This window comes from Palaemon carinicauda, chromosome 29 (genome assembly GCF_036898095.1).
Source record: "Palaemon carinicauda isolate YSFRI2023 chromosome 29, ASM3689809v2, whole genome shotgun sequence".
Lineage (NCBI taxonomy): Eukaryota > Metazoa > Arthropoda > Malacostraca > Decapoda > Palaemonidae > Palaemon > Palaemon carinicauda.
The window spans coordinates 76351453-76375235 of NC_090753.1; the positions used below are offsets into that span (position 1 = coordinate 76351453).

The 23783-nt window shown below is 35.7% G+C and overlaps 2 protein-coding genes across 2 annotated transcripts in view; one reads left to right on the forward strand and one right to left on the reverse strand.

Moving 5' to 3' along the window:
• Window positions 1-12272, reverse strand: part of LOC137622268 (homologous-pairing protein 2 homolog) — a 116379-nt gene extending 104107 nt beyond the window's left edge. The window contains exon 1 of the mRNA XM_068352798.1: window positions 12249-12272. The gene's annotated coding sequence lies outside the window, so the exon portion shown is untranslated. The remainder of the gene's footprint in view (window positions 1-12248) is intronic.
• On the forward strand, window positions 1256-22862 carry LOC137622266 (uncharacterized protein MCAP_0864-like). Its single transcript, XM_068352793.1, has 3 exons — window positions 1256-1389; window positions 15195-15264; window positions 21194-22862. The coding sequence occupies exons 2-3, from the start codon at window positions 15195-15197 to the stop codon at window positions 22720-22722; spliced, it is 1599 nt and encodes a 532-aa protein (XP_068208894.1). The 5' UTR covers window positions 1256-1389; the 3' UTR covers window positions 22723-22862.
• Window positions 22863-23783: the final 921 nt, after the last annotated feature.

Here is a 23783-nt window from a genome sequence, read left to right on the forward strand (position 1 = left end):
ATTAAAATACCTATAATAATTGTGTTTAAAATATTACATTAAAATACATATAATAATCGTGTATAAAATATCACATTAAAATACCTATAATAATCGTGTATAAAATATTACTTTAAAATACCTATAATAATCGTGTATAAAATATTAAATTAAAATGCCTATAATAATCGTGTATAAAATATATTAATATACATATAATAATCGTGCATAAAATATTTCATTAAAATATATATAATAATGTATAAAATATTACATTAAAATACTTATGATAATCGTGTATAAAAATATATCACAATACCTATAATAATCGTGTATAAAATATTAGATTAAAATACCTATAATAATCGTGAATAAAATATTAGATTAAAATACCTATAATAATCATGTATGAAATATTAGATTAAAATACCTATAATAATCGTGTATAAAATATTAGATTAAAATACCTATAATAATCGTGTATAAAATATTAGATTAAAATACCTATAATAATCGTGTATAAAATACCTATAATTATCGAGTATAAAATATTAAAACACCATCATGTTTGGAGCACTACAAAAATATTTTATTTCCCCTTGATGTTATACGCAGAAAAAGTTATTATCGAACAGCCGAGAGTAAAATACAAATGATAACATCATTTTATATTGGACATAGTGGCTATTGTCAAGGCACTCGGTACATGACACAATGATGTTTATAGGTCTATGCCTTCAAAACGGATAAAAAGCTGACCAATGAGCATTTAACTCTCTCTCTCTCTCTCTCTCTCTCTCTCTCTCTCTCTCTCTCTCTCTCTCTCTCTCTCTCTCTCTCTCTCTCTCTCAGCATATTATTTTTTCATTAAACTCCCAAACGAATATAAATGATCACTGAACATGGTAGGCCGAGCTCAAAAAGTTTAGAATATAGCTGATGGGAAATTCAACCGTTGTTCCCAATGTAATGACTCTCTCTCTCTCTCTCTCTTTCTCTCTCTCTCTCTCTCTCTCTCTCTCTCTATTGAATAAATTTATTAGAAAATAAATTTAAATGATCACTAAGCATAGGGGAAATTGAACGCGAATGTAATCTCTCTCTCTCTCTCTCTCTCTCTCTCTCTCTCTCTCTCTCTCTCTCTCTCTCTCTCTCTCTCGTGAACTTGAACAAGAACCCGATGGAAAATAAGTTACTTAAAGCTAATGCAAGGACCAATGTAAGCGTAAATGTGAAGAAGATCAACAAATAAAGCGGGAAAACCCGTGACAGGGAGGTGGAGTTTCCCATCCAAAACACAGTCAGTCCCTCGGACATCCATCAAAAGAACTGTAAAACTAATTGCTTCGTGAGGTCATTCAACATCGCTAACGTCAGAGGGGAACCCTGGGGAATACATTGATATTAACGGTAAGATTCTTGATCATTTTTCCTAGGTAAAATCTGTTCTGTAATCCAAACGGTGGGAATAAAAGGTTTAATCTTTAGAACTAAAACGAAAAGAATATCGCTTGAGGAGTGCCCAAGGGGTTCTGCAGCGTTGCCACGTTTCAACGTTTGGATATCATTTTATTTGTGTCCATTAAATATCATGCATGTTTAATATATTCTTTCGTTTTATTATTATCAACGAAATTTGAAAATAAACTACTCTTAGTGGATAATAATAAAGGATTTTGAAAGCTACTAAACGAGTAATAACATTTGTTGAGGAGGGTTGACACTAAGACGAAGTAGAATGTGGCATAGTGCATTAGTACATCTCACTCTCTCAGCTCTGCGTTCTAGAATTGCGCCGTCATTGTATTATTATTATTATTATTATTATTATTATTATTATTATTAGCTAAGCTACAACCCTAGTTGGAAAAGCAAGATACTATGATCCCAAGGGCTCCAACAGGGAAAAATAGCCTAGTGAAGAAAGGAAACAAGGAAATAAGGAAATAAATAAAGTATATTTCTGTGATCAGGAAATACCTTAAAAAAAAATACCCAGAAATCATAATTTCAATAACACTAAAAAAACTACGGGTTCTCCCTTGACGTCATGACGATATTACAGATCTTGTGGAGTTGAAACTTGTATTGATAAACCAAATACATACGTTATACTCAGCAAAGCAGGATGCTACAAGCAGAAGTGACCCATCAGGGAAAAATAGCCCAGTGAGGAGAAGAAATAAAAAAATAAATACACTGTAAGAGAGATTACTCGAGTGCCATATGTGAGGGGTAGATGGGGAGGGTTTGGGCATGCTCTTCGCACTCCCCAAGAGAGATTAGTTCACCAAACGTTTGGCTGGGCTCCACAAAACACTAGAAGAGTTGGAAGACCCAGGCCTACATGGCTGAGGACTACGAAGCGTGAAGAAGGAGATGATGAATGAAGTATTGCATTAAAAGCTCAAGATAGAGACGACTGGTGAAACCTAACCGAGCCCCTTTGCCTCAATAGGCGTAGGAGAAGATGATGAGGATGATGATGATGATGATACACATACAGTATGTGTATATTACACACTTAATGTATATATGTATGTATACATATATACGTATATGTATATGCGTGTTTATGGTCTTTCAATACCAGTGTATACTTTCAAACCTAACACCACATTAAATCTGTGTGGCTATTAACAATAACGTAAAATAAAATAATTTTAAATATTACTTTGATATGGCTACTCTCTTAATGCACAATCATAACTTCGATGCAAAACCTTCATTGCATCATCATGAAACCTTATGCATTTAGTAAGGGCCAAGTTAAGGGTTAAGGAAGCTTAGAGGTCAAGTTAAGCGTTAAGGAAGCTTAAAGGTCAAGTTAAGCGTTAAGGAAGCTTAGAGGTCAAGTTAAGCGTTAATGAAGCTTAAGAGGTCAAGTTAAGGGTTAATGAAGCTTAGAGGTCAAGCATAATAAAGCTTAGGGGTCAAGTTAAGCGTTAATGAAGCTTAGAGGTCAAGTTAAGCGTTAAGGAAGCTTAAGAGGTCAAGTTAAGCGTTAACAAAGCTTAGAGGTCAAGTTAAGCGTTACTAAAGCTTAGAGGTCAAGTTAAGGGTTAAGGAAGCTTAAGAGGTCAAGTTAAGCATTAACGAAGCTTAAGAGGGAAAGTTAAGCGTTAACGAAGCTTAGAGGTCAAGTTAAGCGTTAACGAAGCTTAGAGGTCAAGTTAAGCGTTAATAAAGCTTAGAGGTCAAGTTAAGCGTTAACGAAGTTTAGAGGTCAAGTTAAGCGTTAAGGAAGCTTAGAGGTCAAGTTAAGTGGTTATGAAGCTTAGAGGTCAAGTTAAGCGTTAACGAAGTTAAGAGGTCAAGTTAAGTGTTAATGAAGCTTAGAGGTCAAGTTAAGTGTTAATGAAGCTTAGAGGTCAAGTTAAGCGTTAATGAAGCTTAGAGGTCAAGTTGAGTGTTAATGAAGCTTAGGAGTCAAGCTAAGCGATAACGAAGCTTAGAGGTCAAGGTAAGCGATAACGAAGCTTAGAGGTCAAGGTACGCGTTAACAAAGCTTAGAGGTCAAATTAAGCATTAACGAAGCTTAAGAGGTCAAGTTAAGCGTTAAGGAAGCTTGTATCTATCCGTGTTTATCTTTCTGGGTTTTCTAAGAGAAAAGACCTGTGAGTCAAAACAATTACATTAGTGTGTTTCAGAGAGAGAGAGAGAGAGAGAGAGAGAGAGAGAGAGAGAGAGAGAGAGAGAGAGAGAGAGAGAGAGAAAGAGATAATTTCCTATTTGATTCTCATGTTGAGCAGCCGGAGGCAAGTATCTAATGCGCACCACTACAGTTACCAATTTTGTCAGCCAAACGTTTCGACTCAGAATGACGTCATCCCTCGCTGTCGCTGGCTTCGGGAACTCCTCTGCCGGTAGGGATTTCCTTGCTGTTAGGAGGGAGAAGGCGAAGAAGGAGGTAAAGGAACTCATGAAGAGAAAACCGTTGCTTCATTTTTTTTCTCTCTCACTCTCTTACTTATGCACGCACACGCAAGAGATAGCTTTCGATTATACGTGACACACACACACTCTCTCTCTCTCTCTCTCTCTCTCTCTCTCTCTCTCTCTCTAAATGTGGTAATTATTTTACCTCTAAAATACCAAATACATGGGACAGACTTCCAGCGGATGTAGTAAACAGTAATACGGTAACCGAGTTCGAGAATAAGTTCTGTTTAAACGTTCAAACCAAATCGCTCAACCAAAGAGCAAATGGAGTCTTCCTAGATGGACTGAAAAGTCTTTGAGACAGCCAAAATCCTTGTAACTCTCTCTCTCTCTCTCTCTCTCTCTCTCTCTCTCTCTGTCTAGAGAATATTGGCTTGCAACTTTATCCTGACGAATCAACAAAGATAAACTACGGAAGGGAGACCATTTCTGAAGCCACCCATCTCCCCATCTATAAATGGGGAAACAAATTCAAAATTCTAATTACTATGAAAACTAGAGGGGTACTCAGTAGAGCGCAGACCTCCGCCGCAGTAGCTTATTTCTCGACCTTTGACCTCAACATGTATTTATTGGAGTTGATTTTCATAATTCTAATATGAACCAAGTTTGAAGTCTTTGTGAGAACGATGTCCAAACTTATGGCTGATTTCGTGAACTGGACATTTTGCTTGACCGTGACCTTGACCTCTGACCTTGATCTTCAAAAATATAATTATTTCCAGCTTTTAACATAAGAGTCAATTCCTGCAAGTTCCATTACTCTACGGTTAAAACTGTGGTCAGGAAGCTGTTCACAAACAAACAAACAAACAAACACACTCACACAAAAACAGGGGCGAAAACATAACCTCCTTCCAACGTCGTTGCCGGAGATAATCAGTGCATGTTTACGGCGAATAAACAGGGATGTGTAAAATCGCTTTCATCAAACACGCCGAGGGTGGAATGACGAAGAGTAATCCCGAAGGTACCTTGTTTGCTGTCTCTATTTCCCAAAGTTGGCCAAAGGGTCCTCCTATCCCTAACCTCCTTCCCCCTCCTCATCTCCTCCCCCCCCCCCCGCCCCCTCCAACGACCATCGCCTTGCAACAGCTAATCCTCAGGAGGAAGGCAGAATTACGCCCTTAGATAAGGTTAGGCAGAGGATGGAATTGAAACAGATGGTGTAGCTCTCTCTCTCTCTCTCTCTCTCTCTCTCTCTCTCTCTCTCTCTCTCTCAAGACTAGTAAATCATCTTAAAGAGGACGTATGATCGTTAAAATGGCTGGCTGCAGGCAACACGGCAATGTAAGATCATCGAGAGAGAGAGAGAGAGAGAGAGAGAGAGAGAGAGAGAGAGAGAGAGAGAGAGAGAGAGAGAGAGATAAACATTTTCATGGGTTTATATTTTAGCCAAAAATAAACTGAACGATGTGGTGCTCTCTCTCTCTCTCTCTCTCTCTCTCTCTCTCTCTCTCTCTCTCTCTCTCTCTCTCATTAACTATTCTATCATTTTATAGAGCATTGTGCTGCTGGAAAATAAATGCAAATATAAATTGATGTTCAACCTTATCATTAAAAGAAAGATATTAAGCATTATCATTATCATCACAATTATCAAAATAACTACCACTGGATACTAAAATATCATAAGCCTTATTATTATCATATAATAGATAATTTTTACCATTATTATTATTGATGATCATATTATCATCGACATTACCATTATCATTACTTATTATTATTATTATTATTATTATTATTGTTACTTGCTAAGCTACAACCCTAGTTGGATAAATAGGATGCTATAAACCCAGGGGCTCCAACGGGGAAAATAGCCCAGTGAGGAAAGGAAATGAGGAAATAAATACAACATTTTAAGAACAGTAACAACATTAAAATAAATCTTTCATATATAAACAATAAAAGCTTCAACAAAACAAGAGGAAGAGAAATATGATAGAATAGTGTGCCCGAGTGTACCCATAAGCAAGAGAACTGTAACCCAAGAGACAGTGGAAGACCATGGTACAGAGGCTATGGCACTACCCAAGATTAGAGAACAATGGTTTGATTTTGGAGTGTCCTTCTACTTATGTTATTATAAACAAGATATTTCTAGATAACCTCAAGATCACATTCATAGTGCCACTGGGCTCGCCAGAATGATTTCTCTTAGTTTTATTATCATTATTATTACAAGCTTAGCTTTAAGCCCAGTTGGGATAAAGCGTGTGAATGGAAAAAAAATTATGAAAAATGAATAGAGAAATGAATTAAAAGCCAGAAAAGAATCGTTAACACAAAACTTCGCCTATGGCCGAAGTACATGGACCAGCTAGAGATGGAACCAGTGCCTATAGCCCTGGAAACGGCGTCATATTCCAGGCACTGAATGCTGACAACATGCCAGTGATGTAACAGCCGGCCGATATTTCTTTTGCCAAGAATATGGTGTTGGTGCGATGATATTCCCTAGGGTCAAAGGTCGGCTTTCAGATTGAAGGTTCAATAGAATAGTGTATTGAATAATAATAATAATAATAATAATAATGATGATGATGATAATAATAATAATAATAATAATGATGATAATAATAATATCCCCTATATAATAAGGAGTAAGTGTCTGGTTACACACGCACACACACACACATATATATATATATATATATATATATATATATATATATATATATATACATGTATATATATATGTATATATGTATATATATACATATATACATATATATATATATATATATATAAAGCCAGGCACTTGCCTTTCATTATATATGAGAGGATTATAATCATTAACAAAGTTCCAATCCCTCCTTCAGAGAGAGAGAGAGAGAGAGAGAGAGAGAGAGAGAGAGAGAGACTTCTAGCTTATATCCAAACTCTAAGACTTGTAAGAAGCAGGGGTTTCGCACACACATATTCCCGTCAACTTCAAATAGGCGAAGTTCGCTGAAAGACGGAACAAAATCTAACTTCATTTGGAAGTTTGGGAGGTAAACACAGCCAAGCCATAATGACATCAAAACCTGACGTCGAGCTGAGATATCATATTGCCTTTGGAATGAAGTCACGAGAGGCGTGTGTGACAGCTTTTTTGCATGGCGTTAGTGACGAGGTCTGTTCTTGAAATTTTAGGTGTTATATTTTTGATATATAATAGTTTTATTCTTGAAATTTTAGGTGTTATATTTTTTATAAATAATAGTGTTTTCTTCTTGAAATTTTAGGTGTTATGTTCTTGATATATCGTGTTATATTCTTGAAATTTAGGTGTTATATTTCTTATATATATTCGTGTTACCTTCTTGAAATTTTGGGTGTTATATTCTTCATATATATTCGTCTTATCTTCTTGAAATTTTAGGTGTTATATTCTTGATATATATTCGTGTTATCTTCTTGAAATTTTGGGTGTTATATTCTTGATATATAATCGAGTTATTTTCTTGAAATTTTAGGTGCTATATTCTTGATATATAATCAAGTTATTTTCTTGAAATTTTAGGTGTTATGTTCTTGATATATCGTGTTATAGTCTTGAAATTTAGGTGTTATATTTTTTATATATATTCGTGTTACCTTCTTGAAATTTTAGGTGTTATATTCTTCATATATATTCGTGTTATCTTCTTGAAATTTTAGGTGTTATATTCTTGATATATATTCGTGTTTTCTTTTTGAAATTTTAGGTGTTATATTCTTGATATATATTCGTGTTATCTTCTTGAAATTTTAGGTGTTATATTCTTTATATATATTCGTGTTATTTTCTTGAAATTTTAAGTGTTATATTCTTGATATATAATCGTGTTATCTTCTTGAAATTTTAGGTGTTATATTCTTGATATATATTCGTGTTATCTTCTTGAAATTTAGGTGTTATATTCTTGATATATATTCGTGTTTTCTTCTTGAAATTTTAGGTGTTATATTCTTGATATATAACCGTGTTATCTTCTTGAAATTTTAGGTGTTATATTTTTTATATATATTCGTGTTATATTATTAATATATACTTGTGTTTTATTCTCAATTTATATTCGTGTTTTATTCTCAATTTATATTCCCGTTCTATTCTTGAAATTTAGGTGAAATATTCTTGATATATATTCGTGCTGTATTCTTGATATTTAATATAATCATATTCTTAACATTTAAATGTCATTTACAAGGTACTTGTGAATATAATCTCCTTGAATTTTGTGACATTTTCTTGCTATTTGCATCGTCCTTTTGGCATTTGAGTATTTTCTTTATATTTGTGCTGAATTTTTCATATTTATGAGTCGTTTCATTAGATCCATGTATTTTCTTTTTCTATTTCCTAGTTATCTATGAGAAGTTCCTTGATGTATATGCCGTTTCCTTGACATTCATGGCCATTATTTATTACTAGCTAATCTACAACCCTAGTTAGGAAAGCAGGATGTTATAAGCCCAAGGGCTCCAACAAGGAAAATAGCACAGTGAGGACAGGAAATAGATAGAATAGTGTGCCTGTTGTACCCTAAAGCAAGAGAACTCTAACCCCAGACAGTAGAAGACCATGGTACAGAGGCTATGGCACTACCCAAGACTAGAGAACAATGGTTTTATTTTGGAGTTTTCTTCTCCTAGAAGAACTGCTTATCATAGAGTCCCTTCAACCCTTACCAAGAGGAAAGTAGCCCCTGAACAATTACAGTGCAGTAGTTAACACCTTGAGCAAAGACAAATTGTTGGGTAATCTTATTATTATTATTATTATTATTATTATTATCATTATTATTATTATTATTATCATTATTATTATTATTATTATTATTATTATTATTTGCTAAGCTACTACTCTAATTGAAAAAGTAAGATGCTTAAGGGCTCCAACAGGGAAAGAAGCCCAGTGAGGAAAGGAAGTAAAGAAATAAATAAACTACAAGAGAAGTAATTAATTGAAAAAAAAAAAATTTTACGAACAGTAACAACATCGAAATAAATCTTTCATACATAAACTATTAAAAAAATAAAAAACAAGAGGAAGAGACATAACATAGAATAGTGTTGCAGAATGAACCCTCAAGCAAGAGAATTCTACCCAAAGACAGTGGAAGACCATGGTACAGAGGCTATGGCACTGCCCAAGACAAGAGAACAATGGTTTAATTTTGGACTGTCCTTCTCTTAGAAGAGCTGATCACCATAGCTAAAGAGTCTCTTCTACCTTACCGAGAGGATAGTAGCCATTGAACAATTACAGTGCCGTAGTTAACATCTTGAGCGAAGCAGAACTGTGAGGTAATCTCAGTGTTGTTTTCGAAATCCTGCTTGTTCATCTCTCAGCTTTTTATCAATCTTTGTCTCTAGTCTCTTTAGAATGAGCATACAATATATTTTCATGACAGCTGATGTAACTGTGATGCATATATATATATATATATATATATATATATATATATATATATATATACATATATATATATATATATATATAGTATATGTATGTATGTATGTATCTCCTCCTATGCCTATTGATGTAAAGGGCGCCATATATACTGTATATATATACAGTATATATATATATATATATATATATATATATATATATATACATATATATCTATATATATATATATATATATATATATATATATATGTATATATACTGTATATATATATATGTGTATATATATAACACCACCAACAACAAATGCTAATGTTCTAGTCCACTGCAGAAAAAAGGCCTCAGATATGTCCTTAATCATGTCTGAAGTTTGGCCAGTTTACATCACCATGCTGGTCAGTGTGAATTGGTGATGGTGGGAACCAACCTAGCATGGGCGGTCCTGACTAGTACAGCTTTGCTGATCATGGTGATACTCAAACCCTTTCACCATGTTAAGGTACCCCGACTCAGAAATAAAAAGGGTTTATAAATTATACACACGTATATATATACATATATATATATATATATATATATATATATATATATATATATATACACCATCAGCTGTAACTAGTTCATTGCAGGACAAGGCCTCAGACATGTCCTACACGCCAGTTTATAGGACATTTCTGAGGGCTTTCATTACTGCTAAAGTTTTGACAGAATCAAAACCAGGTTAATTACATGGATATGTGAGTTGTTGAATACCCACTTCATAAGCCTGCCTGCTCTTTTGGATGATTAAAGTCTAGATGTCTTTCTATTCAGCCTAATATAATCTTTGAAAATATCTCATATAATTACTACGATATACTTATTGGTCGGTAATTTTTCAGGTCATTCGTGTCTCCCTTTTTATGGATTAATGTAACAATAAAGTTTTTCCAAGCTGTAGGTATAAAGCATTCTTGCAGACATATTGTGTAAAGTTCAGCGCGATTTACTATAAAAACTTCTCCATCTACTATTCAATCAATTGATAGTCCATCTTCTCCTGCTGATTTGCCTCATTCCATTCCTTTTAATGCTTTCCTTACTTCTATTGTTATATATATATACATACATATATATATATATATATATATATATATATATATATATATATATATATATATATATATAATATATATACATATATATATACACTTTAATAATTTAGGTATTTACTTATCTATTTCAACTTAGGCGAAAAGCATAGGAAAGATATGCTAAGACCTAAAAAGAAAAAGTAGTGATCGAAACTAGTAAACAAATGGTACCCCTTTAGATAAGGGTGTTAGGGCAACGATAGTGAAAGCAAGATAAAATAATAGGGGATTGGAGAAGAAACATTACTTATCTATCATAAAATATGAGAGAGATTCATTATATTGTTTTTACAGATTCAAGGAAAATATAAACTAGAAACTCACTGATTTATACATTTCAGGTTTTTTCCCCCTAAAAGTTCATAATATTACAGCAGGTAAGAGAATCACATAGTGAACATCTATTTTAAATAACCCATGTTTGGAAAAACTTATCCAAGATATTCATTTAACATTCTATGGATTAAAAGTAGTTATTTCTAACATAGAACGATAGATGTTAAATTTTGTCCGGTAGTTTTTTTTTTTTTTTGCTTTCAGTATCTATGCTTGTAAGTTGCAATGCCAGACGCATGATACCAAGCCTTATTTGGTAACAATTTAGCAAAATATAGTTAAGTTTAAGTAACAGATATAAAAAAACAGTAAATATATACAGTATGCATAATAATATAGTCTACTTTTTTAGTTAAAAGTTTTCTGAACATTGGATACTTTTTGGCAAGATTTCATAAAATATACTTTTTACCTAAGGTAAATCTATAGATATTATTTTGATTGGTGTCAGTCAGGATTCTGCGGTTGTCAGTGGCACGCTGAACGTTGAGATAAAGAGACAGGAAGAGTCAATTGGACCCTTTCTTCATAAAACAGCGCAGAGGATAAGCTCGTCAAGGTATTGGCATGATTTGAGATCTTAATATTACGTATTTCCATATGTGTGTAGGAGAATGTGTTTGTGTCCGTGCACCAACGCCAGTTAACAATTTCGATAAGTGTGTAATTGCATGGTCACCATTTAAAAGTACATTTAAAGGAAGTTCTTGTTTACACTTAATTCTGTTGAAGAAAAAAAAAAGGAAAAAAAAAAGTTTTAAAAACGGATATATTGACGCAAAGGAGTGATATTATGGTCACCAATAAAGTACGGTAAAAATATGGTCGCCTCTACTTCACTGAAATACGGCCGAGAACAGAATATTTTGACGGAGAATTTCCTATTAACGTTACGATTTTTAACAGTGTAGTTTATTACTTTTACGTTGTGTGGGTTTTCATATGGAACCAGCCCAATATATATATATATATATATATATATATATATATATATATATATATATATATATATATATACATATATATATATATATATGTAGATATGCATATATATAAATAATTATATATATGTATATATAGTTTTACATATATAAATATATATATATACACATAAATATATACATAATTATATATATATATACACACACACACACACATATATATATATATATATATATATATATATGCCTGATTAGTTAATATTGAAATATATATATATATATATATATATATATATATATATATATATATATATATATATTTCAATATCAACTGATCAGGCCCACCGGGATCACATAAGATTTTTTTTTTTTTGGGGGGGGGGTAAACTGTCCCAAATCTACCCCTTCACAAGTAATGGCTTCAGTAATCTTTTAATATTCTTAGATAAATTTTCATTCATTGCCATGACAATACATGGAAAAGTGATGTACCTAGCCTATCATTTAGACTAAACAAAGTCGCAAGCAACTCACATACGACCTGGAAGTAGCTTGTTACAAGAGTCAAGTTCTCTTACCTGGAAAGAGAGAAGAATACAGATTTAATTCATCTTTTCGCTGTTACCAATACGGAGTTCTAAATTAATCAATTAATTAATGTCAATTCGCATACTATATCACTCCTCTGTTTCCTTCCATGAGAGGAGAAGGGTAATTTTTCATAATTGGGGATGATATCAAATTAGGAAGCTGAGAATGTTTAGGTTTTCCTTAATGGCAACAAATGAACCTTTTTAATACAGTGTGATTTCTTCGAAGGCTGTTCTTTTATATCAGCTATTTCCCCTATATAACATAGAGCAATTGTTGGCGCTCTCTCTCTCTCTCTCTCTCTCTCTCTCTCTCTCTCTCTCTCTCTCTCTCTCTCTCTCTCTCTCTCTCTCTCTCTATATATATATATATATATATATAAATATATGTATATATATATACATATATATATATATATATATATATATATATATATATCTATACGTACACACACACACACACATATATATATATATATATATATATATATATATATATATATATACTGTATATATATGTCTTACTTATAACTGTAATCGAACAATTCAACATGTTTTTTTCAAAAAGGCCCATAAAAGAAACACAGGAAATATAAATAAATCACCATATTTCGGCCAATAAACATTTTTACTTTACACCCTGAAGAGGGCCAATGTTTATTGGCCGAAATATAGTGATTTATTTATATCTCCTGTGTTTCTTTTATGGGCCTTTTTGAACACACACACACACACACACACACACACACACACACACACACACACACACACACACACACACACATATATATATATATATATATATATATATATATATATATATATATATATATATATATATATATATATATATATATATATATTTCCGGTCACACTCAGCGGCATTGCCAGACGTATAAGTACTCGGTCTCTTCCCCGTCCCTTGGGTTGGGGGGAAAAGGAAGTAGTCATATCCTGATGACAGCGGGTACCCCAATAGGAAAGGGGGAGGGGTTAGGAGGGGTTTAAACTGTGTACGTATGTGTGCATATCTATCTATTTAGCCGTCATTTTTGACGGATCGCGTATACTAGTTATAACATAGATGGTGACAAATCTTTGATGAATGCGTGTCACAGTAAGACACTTTACGAAATTATACGAGATAATGATCAGTGTTATAACTGATGGTGTTATGAGATAAAGAATAAATCTTTTAACATATCACATTTTTTTTATATTATGAAATATTCAATCACATAAATAAAATATTTTTAAATTTTCACATTTATATATATAAGATTTATAAAAACCATCATGAAACATTTTATAATTGTTGAAATTAACAAAAAAAGAACCAAACATTTAACAGATGAAGATGAAATTAAAATGGAAAAGAACTTAATAAATGGTTGATTCCAACTTCCACGTGTTAGTGGTAATTAAAGTGTAGAAGGAAAATAAGAAATGGGTAATAATCCTAAGCGAAAAATGAACAGTTACGGTAATGACTAAATTATTCAATTTAAATAACAACTGCTCTTATGTACCCATCTGTCCGCCCGAGAGAGAGAGAGAGAGAGAGAGAGAGAGAGAGAGAGAGAGAGAGAGAGAGAGAGAGAGAGAGAGAGAGAGAGAGAGTTGCTCTTTGGTAGAGCGATTTTGTTCCAGCATTTATAGTTAGAGTTCTCTTGCTTGAGGGTACACTCAGGCACACTATTCCATCTTATTTCTCTTCCTCTTGATTTGTTGAAGTTTTTATAGTTTATATAGGAGATATTTAATTTAATCTTGGTGCTGTTCTTAAAATATTGTAAATTTCTCTGTTTCCTTTCCTCACTGAGCTATTTTCCCTACTGGAGCCCCTGGGCTTAGAGGTTTAAAGACCACTCATGAATGGCAGAGGGAAGGGACGGTGACAGTGCCCTAGCAAGCAGGACAATGCCCTAGAGACTGAACATATTACATATGATCAGCGCCCAAGCCCTGATTCATCCAAGCTAGGACCAGGGAGGGCCAGGCAATGGCTGCTGATGACTCAGCAGGTAGACCTATAGGCTTACCTAAACGCCCCATCCTTAGCTTACAAGGATGTGAGGTTACAGCGACCAAAGGAACCAACGAGTTAAAGCGGGATTCGAACCCCAGTCTATCGATCACCAGGCAAGGACGTTATCAACAGGCCACCACAACCCAGTGATTAAAACTATTTTAAGAACTTCTGATATCAAATAACCCAATTGAAATATCAAAACATTGTGCAATAAAATAAACACTTATAATAATATATAAACAATGAAATTTATGAAATGATAAAACCGACAATTACATTAAAATACAAATTCAAAAGATAATTAACCCTGAGGAAAACTGGGCGTGGATTGGTGATTGTAAAAGAGAGACGACAAATATCATTCTTTATTCCTTATTCTAGTTCTCATTATGAGAGAGAGAGAGAGAGAGAGAGAGAGAGAGAGAGAGAGAGAGAGAGAGAGAGAGAGAGAGAGAGAGAGAGAGAGGGAGGGTGTTTTATGTTATTTAATCGTATCATATTAAACGGCTTTATGAAGAAATGGCTCGTTCGGCTATCTTGTTTATTTCTACTAGACATTATTATTATTATTATTATTATTATTATTATTATTATTATTGTTTAGGCTGGGAGGAACGTAGAAAGTAGAGGTCCCCTTTTTGTTTTTGTTTCTTTGTTGATGTTGGCTACCCCCCAAAATTGGGGGAAGTGCCTTGGTATATGTATGTATGTATGTATGTATGTATGTATGTATTATTATTATTATTATTATCATCATTATTATTATTACGACTAGCTAAGCAGGATACTATAAAACCAAAACTTTATTTCCAAACTCCAATTCACAATATGAAAATTGACTTTTACATTTCTTTTCAGATGAAGCTGGATATAAGGTTAACCAGTATGGGTCTGCCTCTGCTGTTTCTGGTGGTCTCCAGCGTCTATGGTAAGGCCACTCCACCTTCTATGTCCATATCTCACTTTCTTACAGATGTTTACAAATACAGACTTTTTTTTCCCTTCGTAATTTTCCCTTTTACCCCCAGGCTATTTGGAAATTTCCAACCCTTAACCCCCAGGGGGTTATTTTTTTCCCAGCACATTTTGCAGTATATATTTTTTTAAATTGCTCTAACAGCCTTAATTTTTGTCATAGAGAGGTCAGGTTGGTCTCATTCTCTTGGAAAATGCCTGAATTTTTTCAAAAAATTATCAAAAATATGAAAAAAAAATTCTTATAGCATTTTTTTGCGAGGACGTACCGGTACGTCCATGGGGGTAAAGGGATGGCTTTTGTGAAACGTACCAGTACGTCCTTTGGGGGTAAAAGGGTTTGCTAAAATACATTACTTCATTACACGTGTGATCATAGGCTACATAATAGGATATACACACAGGTATATAGATTACTGGAAGACTAATATTCATTTGAACATTAATCCAAGCTACTGTGCAGACCAGAATTCAATTAGAGGAAAAGCAAGAAGCTGTAAGCCAAAGGGAAAATAAACCAGTGAGAAAAGAACAGTATTTACATTAAAATAGATCTCTCATATAAAAACTATTAAGACTTAGATAGAATAGTGTGCCCAAGTATTCCCTCAAGCAAGAGAACTCTAACTCAAGACAGTGTAAAACCATGATACAGAGGCTATGGCACTACCCAAGACTAAAGAATAATGTTTTGGTTTTGGAGTGTCCTTCTCCTAAAAGAGCTGCTTACCATAGCTAAAGAGTCTCTTCTACCCTTACCAAGAGGAAAGTAGCCACTGAACAATTAAAGTGCAGTAGTTAACTCCTTGAGTGAAGATGAATTTTTCGGTTATCTTCATGTTGTTAGGTGTATGAGGAAAGGGGTGAATTTGGAAAGAATAAGCTAAATTATCCAGTGTATGTGCAAGCCAAGTTTTGGGTGGATGGATGGAGTGAAGAAAGCTCTGGGTGATAGGAGGATAGATGTGAGAGAGGCAAGAGAGCGTGTTAGAAATAGGAATGAATGGCGAGCGATTGTGACGCAGTTCCGGTAGGCCCTGCTGCTGCCTCCGATGCCTTAGATGACCGCGGAGGTAGCAGCAGTAGGGGATTCAGCATTATGAAGCTTCATCTGTGGTGGATAATGTGGGAGGGTGGGCTGTGGCACCCTAGCAGTACCAGCTGAACTCGGTTGAGTCCCTTGTTAGGCTGAAGGAACGTAGAGAGTAGAGGTCCCCTTTTTTGTTTTGTTTCATTTGTTGATGTCGGCTACCCCCAAAAATTGGGGGAAGTGTCGTGGTATATGTATGTATGTATGTATGTATGTGCAGGCAAAGGAAAAATGAGCCGTAACCAGAGAGGGGGATCCAATGTAGTACTTTTTGGCCAGTCAAAGGACCCAATAACTCTAGTAGTAGTATCTCAACGTGCGGCTGGTGCTAAAGTAGAATTTATTTGTATATTACGCCTCAGTACAAAAACATTGGTTACATACTGCCACATATATAAGCCTAATATTTATTTGTAAAAATTGTCACAAACAAAAGCCTAAGTGTTTATTTGTACAAATTACAGCAAATAAAAACGTAGTATTGTTTTGCACAAATTGCAACAAACAAAAGCATAATATTTATTTGTACATATTGCTATAAACTAAAGCCTAGCATCTATTTGTTCAAAACGACACAGAAAACTAAAGTAAATATTCGTAAAAATTACCGTAAACAAAACTATAGTATTTATTTGTACAAATTACCACATTCAAACAAATAGTATTCATTTGTACTCATTACCACAAAAAAAAAAAAAATTGGTATTTATTTTTAGAAATTGTGGCAAACCAAAACCTAGTATTCATTAGCACAAACTGCCATAAACAAAAGCCTAGTATTTATTTGTACAAATTGTCCCAAGCAAAATTCTTGTATTTATTTGTACAAACTGCCATAAACAAAAGGATAGTGTCTATTAGTACAGATTACCACAATAAAAAGCCTAATATTGTTTGTACAAATTGCCACAAAAAAAGCCAAGTATTCATTTGTTCAGATTATAACAAAGTAACACCTAATATGGATTTGTACAAATTGCCACAAACAAAAACAGTATCTATTTGTACAGATTACCACAAACAAAAGTCTAGTATTCATTTGTACAAATTGCCACAAACTAAAACCTCGTTCAGTATCTGTAGGACGTATTTCTATGGCTGCCTAGTTCAGTCTGTATTAGACACCCGTACTGGTAGGACGTATTTCTATGGCTGCCTAGTTCATTCTGTATCGAATACCCATATGGGCAGGACGTATTTCTATGGCAGCCTAGTTCAGTCTGTATTAGACACCCGTACTGGTAGGACGTATTTCTATGGCTGCCTAGTCAGTCTGTATTGAACACCCATATGGGTAAGACATATTTCTATGGCTGCCCAGTTCAGTCTGTATCGAACACCAGTATGGGTAGGACGTATTTCTATGGCTGCCTAATTCAGACCGTATCGAATAGCCATACGAGTAGGATGTATTTCTATGGCTGCCTAGTTCAGACTGTATCGAACACCCGTACAGGTAGGACGTATTTCTATGGCTGCCTAGTTCAGACTGTATCGAACACCCGTACGAGTAGGACGTATTTCTATGGCTGCCTAGTTCAGACTGTATCGAACACCCGTACGAGTAGGACGTATTTCTATGGCTGCCTAGTTCAGACTGTATCGAACACCCGTACGAGTAGGACGTATTTCTATGGCTGCCTAGTTCAGACTGTATCGAACACCCGTACGAGTAGGACGTATTTCTATGGCTGCCTAGTTCAGACTGTATCGAACACCCGTACGAGTAGGACGTATTTCTATGGCTGCCTAGTTCAGACTATATCGAACTCCCATACGAGTAGGACGTATTTCTATGGCTGCCTAGTTCAGACTATATCAAACTCCCATACGAGTAGGACGTATTTCTATGGCTGCCTAGTTCAGACTGTATCGAACACCCGTACGAGTAGGACGTATTTCTATGGCTGCCTAGTTAAGACTGTATCGAACACCCGTACAGGTAGGATGTATTTCTATGGCTGCCTAGTTCAGACTGTATCGAACACCCGTACAGGTAGGACGTATTTCTATGGCTGCCTAGTTCAGACTGCATCGAACATCTGTACAGGTAGGACGTATTTCTATGGCTGCCTAGTTCAGACTGTATCGAACACCCGTACGAGTAGGACGTATTTCTATGGCTGCCTAGTTCAGACTATATCGAACTCCTATACGAGTAGGACGTATTTCTATGGCTGCCTAGTTCAGACAGTATCGAACACCAGTACGAGTAGGACGTATTTCTATGGCTGCCTAGTTCAGACTGTATCGAACACCCGTACGAGTAGGATTATTTCTATGGCTGCCTAGTTCAGACTGTATCGAACACCCGTACGAGTAGGATTATTTCTATGGCTGCCTAGTTCAGACTGTATCAAACACCCGTACGAGTAGGACGTATTTCTATGGCTGCCTAGTTAAGACTGTATCGAACACCCGTACAGGTAGGATGTATTTCTATGGCTGCCTAGTTCAGACTGTATCGAACACCCGTACAGGTAGGACGTATTTCTATGGCTGCCTAGTTCAGACTGTATCGAACACCCGTACGAGTAGGACGTATTTCTATGGCTGCCTAGTTCAGACTGTATCGAACTTCCATACGAGTAGGATGAATTTCTATGGCTGCCTAGTTCAGACTGTATCGAACACCCGTACGAGTAGGATACGAGTAGGATGTATTTCTATGGTTGCCTAGTTAAGACTGTATCGAACACCCGTACAGGTAGGACGTATTTCTATGGCTGCCTAGTTCAGACTGTATCGAACACCCGTACGAGTAGGATGTATTTCTATGGCTGCCTAGTTCAGACTGTATCGAACACCCGTACAGGTAGGACGTATTTCTATGGCTGCCTAGTTCAGACTGCATCGAACATCTGTACAGGTAGGACGTATTTCTATGGCTGCCTAGTTCAGACTGTATCGAACACCCGTACGAGTAGGACGTATTTCTATGGCTGCCTAGTTCAGACTGTATCGAACTCCCATACGAGTAGGATGTATTTCTATGGCTGCCTAGTTCAGACTGTATCGAACACCCGTACGAGTAGGATACGAGTAGGATGTATTTCTATGGTTGCCTAGTTAAGACTGTATCGAACACCCGTACAGGTAGGACGTATTTCTATGGCTGCCTAGTTCAGACTGTATCGAACACCCGTACGAGTAGGACGTATTTCTATGGCTGCCTAGTTAAGACTGTATCGAACACCCGTACAGGTAGGATGTATTTCTATGGCTGCCTAGTTCAGACTGTATCGAACACCCGTACAGGTAGGACGTATTTCTATGGCTGCCTAGTTCAGACTGCATCGAACATCTGTACAGGTAGGACGTATTTCTATGGCTGCCTAGTTCAGACTGTATCGAACACCCGTACAGGTAGGACGTATTTCTATGGCTGCCTAGTTCAGACTGTATCGAACACCCGTACGAGTAGGACGTATTTCTATGGCTGCCTAGTTAAGACTGTATCGAACACCCGTACAGGTAGGATGTATTTCTATGGCTGCCTAGTTCAGACTGTATCGAACACCCGTACAGGTAGGACGTATTTCTATGGCTGCCTAGTTCAGACTGCATCGAACATCTGTACAGGTAGGACGTATTTCTATGGCTGCCTAGTTCAGACTGCATCGAACACCCGTACGAGTAGGACGTATTTCTACACTGTCAACCAGTGTGGGCCAGATCATGCCTTTCGCATATAGTAGACCCAGGGTTAAATAAGTCCAGTCGAATTATTACTGGTACCCTAAAATCGACACTTCTACCATATTTATATAAGATAGCTGGTATCCCACCACCCCAAATCCGACGAGAAACGGCAAAAAATGAAAAGAATAAACAAATTGAATGAATTAATAACACTAGGCATCCAACGCACAATCATCAGGAAGCAAGGCGAAGACTGAAATCACACAAAAAGCTTTGCAGAAATGGATGGACTACAACAAATCCGGGCAGCTGCTCAAAGGATAGAGAAGTGGCGGGAAAGTGACCAATGGCCATCTAATGAGGCGCTGTTCAGCCCAAAGCGATTGCCTGCCCAGCAGATCGACCTTCACCAAGAAGGCCATGGTAACCCTAAACAGAACAAGAATCAAAGTGGGCAAAACTGGAGATAACCACCACAAATGGAGATTAGCTGCCAATCCTGGATGCCCATGTGGGGCAACACCTCAAACAATGAAACACATTCTATGAGGGTGCCCAATGGGCCATCACTGCTCAGATCAAGACCTCAGAGGCAAATGCCAACGCCCTCCTGTGGGTTCGATATTGGCGCGATAAGATATGATGATGACCTGGTATCTATGTGTACAAATTGTCCTAAGCAAAAATGTAGTATTCATTTGTACAAATTGCCCTAATGCATAAAAGGCAATTGAAATCTATAGAGTATGAAGGAAATATTAATGCATTAATTCATTTTTGTTTTCTAAACCTAATTACAGTTACTGAAGTTTTCTAAACCTAATTACAGTTACTGAAGTTCTATGTATCATGGAAAGCATCATTTAAAATTTTGAACTTTAATTTTCTAATTTATTTTTTTCTTTTCAGACTTTATTATTCGATCTGTTAACCTCTACAAAGCTGCTCAATTTGCTTGCAAGTAATATCATCCAAATACTTATAAACTGGGGTATCAAATCGCATTTATATCTAATAATCATATTTTTTACAAGAATTTGAACTGCTATGAATTTAAACCTTCTGTTTTCTTTGTGGTAGTTAAAAAGAGAAAAAATGTGGAGACATAGAAATAGACTCTTCTTAACCCTGGTTTGTTTATTTTCTCCAGGAAACCCCATCACGCGTCAGGTAGAAACTGTACCTGAAAATTTCTCGTTAGCTAAAAAATTGCCAGAACTGGAGGGACTTCCTGATGAACTAAATGAAGACCAATGCAGCAGTGCTAAAGTCAATGAAATGGCAAGAGGCTCTGAGGAAACCTGCGCTCGCATAGGCAACATCGAAGGCTATGTGAATCTCGTCATGTCTATGATTCCTCTTCAGATATACTATGAAAACCACTCAGACTTCACAGACATCTTCAAAAATTACGATGATGACTTAGGCGCAGCTCAAGATCATGCTAAACTCTGGAGGAATGGGGACAGTATTCTTTTAGGCATTCGGCAAACGTTTGAGCTGGCTCGGCAGTTTGAACCGGCATTCACCAAGAAATATATTATAAACAAGGAACGAGTTGAGGTAATTAAAGCAAATGCACATAAAGACGAAATGATCAACCTCACCAAAGATCAGATAGAGTATCTAAAAGCCCAGCTTGAAAAGGCTGAAGCGACAATGACAAAAGTGCAAAATAAAAGTCCTGCTATTTTGGATTATTTCCAAAAGACAGTGTCTGAATTGAAAGCTGAAATTAAGGATAAAGAGCGAGCATTAACTGAAGATTTCACCCTAATTAAAGAGTTAAAGGAGCTCCAAAGTTTCCTTAATTTTGTCAGAAAAGACTCAGATAGAATAAGGACTCAGGCACTGAAGACTAAAGAAATGACTGAAAATTTTAGGGGGTTTCTCGAGCATGATAAAGGCACCTTTACAAGACATGGAAGAGTTGCACATGCAACACTGGCTGCCCTTGAAGAGGAAACTATCAGAAACAACGAGGCACTGGCTGAAAACAAAAGGAAACAAGAAAATCTAGAACGCATAATAGAAGAGGAAAGGAAGCAGGTGCAAGCACTTTTCAAAAAGATTAGCCATTCTCACGAAGAACTTCGTAAGATGAGGAGGAAGTTGCTGGACAAAATTTCAAAGAGCAGAACACTCAAAATTATTGGTGCTATACTAACTCCAGTTATCATTGGAGCATTTCTTTTAAAGTATGCAAGTGATGAAGAAAAGAAATATTCTACGCTTTTACAAAATACCATGGCTGAGAGCAAATTCGAAGTCGATGCAATTCTCAAACAGATTGAGAATAATAAAGCTGAGATGAGATTCTTCCAAGAACAAATGGCCAACAGCGCCAGAAACTCTGACAAGCTACGAAATGAGCTGAGCACCTTTGTAACTCTGGACGGAGACTTGAAAAACATGGCTGAAAAAGTAGGAACTCTTCTAGTAGCCATTGACAAGGCTATAGCTGGAGTGGTAAATATACAAGAGGTCTTCGATGATGTAACAACTAAATTAACAGAGATGATTGACTTTGCCAAAACGGCAAAAACGGAAGCGGAGCAACTGAATGCAAGATTCTTTATATATAACGAACTATCACTGCTGGAATGCAACTGGAGAGATGTATATTTCAAAGTCCTGAACCTTGATGACTGTACAAAGAATTTTGAAATACTATATTAAATGTCAAAATGAGCCTTTGATTATCAATCAGTAACATTTTGACTTTAAATGGAATGGAATGCTTTTCAATTTCAACCTACTGAATAGAGTCAGTATTCGGTGTAAAGCTTGGTCATTTTTGTTGAATTTTCACAGAAAATGATGAAAAAAATAAAGTTGAATATCAAAAAACCAATAAATCACAGAAATGGAAGTAGCTCAATGTATATGAAACCTAATACTAGTCAGTACTATGATATGGATACTTTGTAGAAGAAATAAGCGTTAAGTCATAATTTGGAGTGATCCCACTTAATGTTGTGAACCAAGATAACCATAAGATGTACATTTCATAATACACATAATTTCTTTTGCCATTAGTTTTGGTAAAGGTTTCTGCACAAGTCCATTACTTGTACCTAAGAAGAATGGATTACACTGAATAGTAATGATGCCAATACATCTTTATCATTTTAATATTTAGGTTTGTTTACTTTACATCATTTATTTGTTTGTTTGATATAAATGTCACTTTCTTAATATTTACAAATTGTTTGCTTGATATATATTTCCTTGATATTTTTATCTCGTTTTCCTGGTATATAATGTACGTAGGCCGTTTTTCAGGTATTCGTGTGTATCATCTTCATTGTAGTTATCTGTACTGCTTTATAAACTTTCTTTGTTTCTTCTTCTTCCCTTTCTCTCCTTCTCAAGCCTAGGTCTTTACGACACGTGTCCCTACTTCTTCTTCTTTAGATTGCCCGGAGCTTCTCTCCGGACAGGGGCTTTTTGACGGTGCGTCTAGCCCCTAGATGTCCCTACTAAAGTGATGACAAAGATGTCTCTTTAAAGCAGGATCCTAAAAAGGCCATTCCACTCAGAGGGCAAATGCAGAGCGGGCACTCTGATCTGCCCGTAATTCATTCGCTTTGAAACAGAGTTACCAGATCAAACAGTCCAAGGCAATCGGTACGCACAGGCAGGCGAACGGATGACATGGGCCAGACACCGGGCAGAGGGCAGAGTGGAATCAGAGTTGCGTCAGACAATAATCAGGCGCCCATCCAGTGCCTCAATAA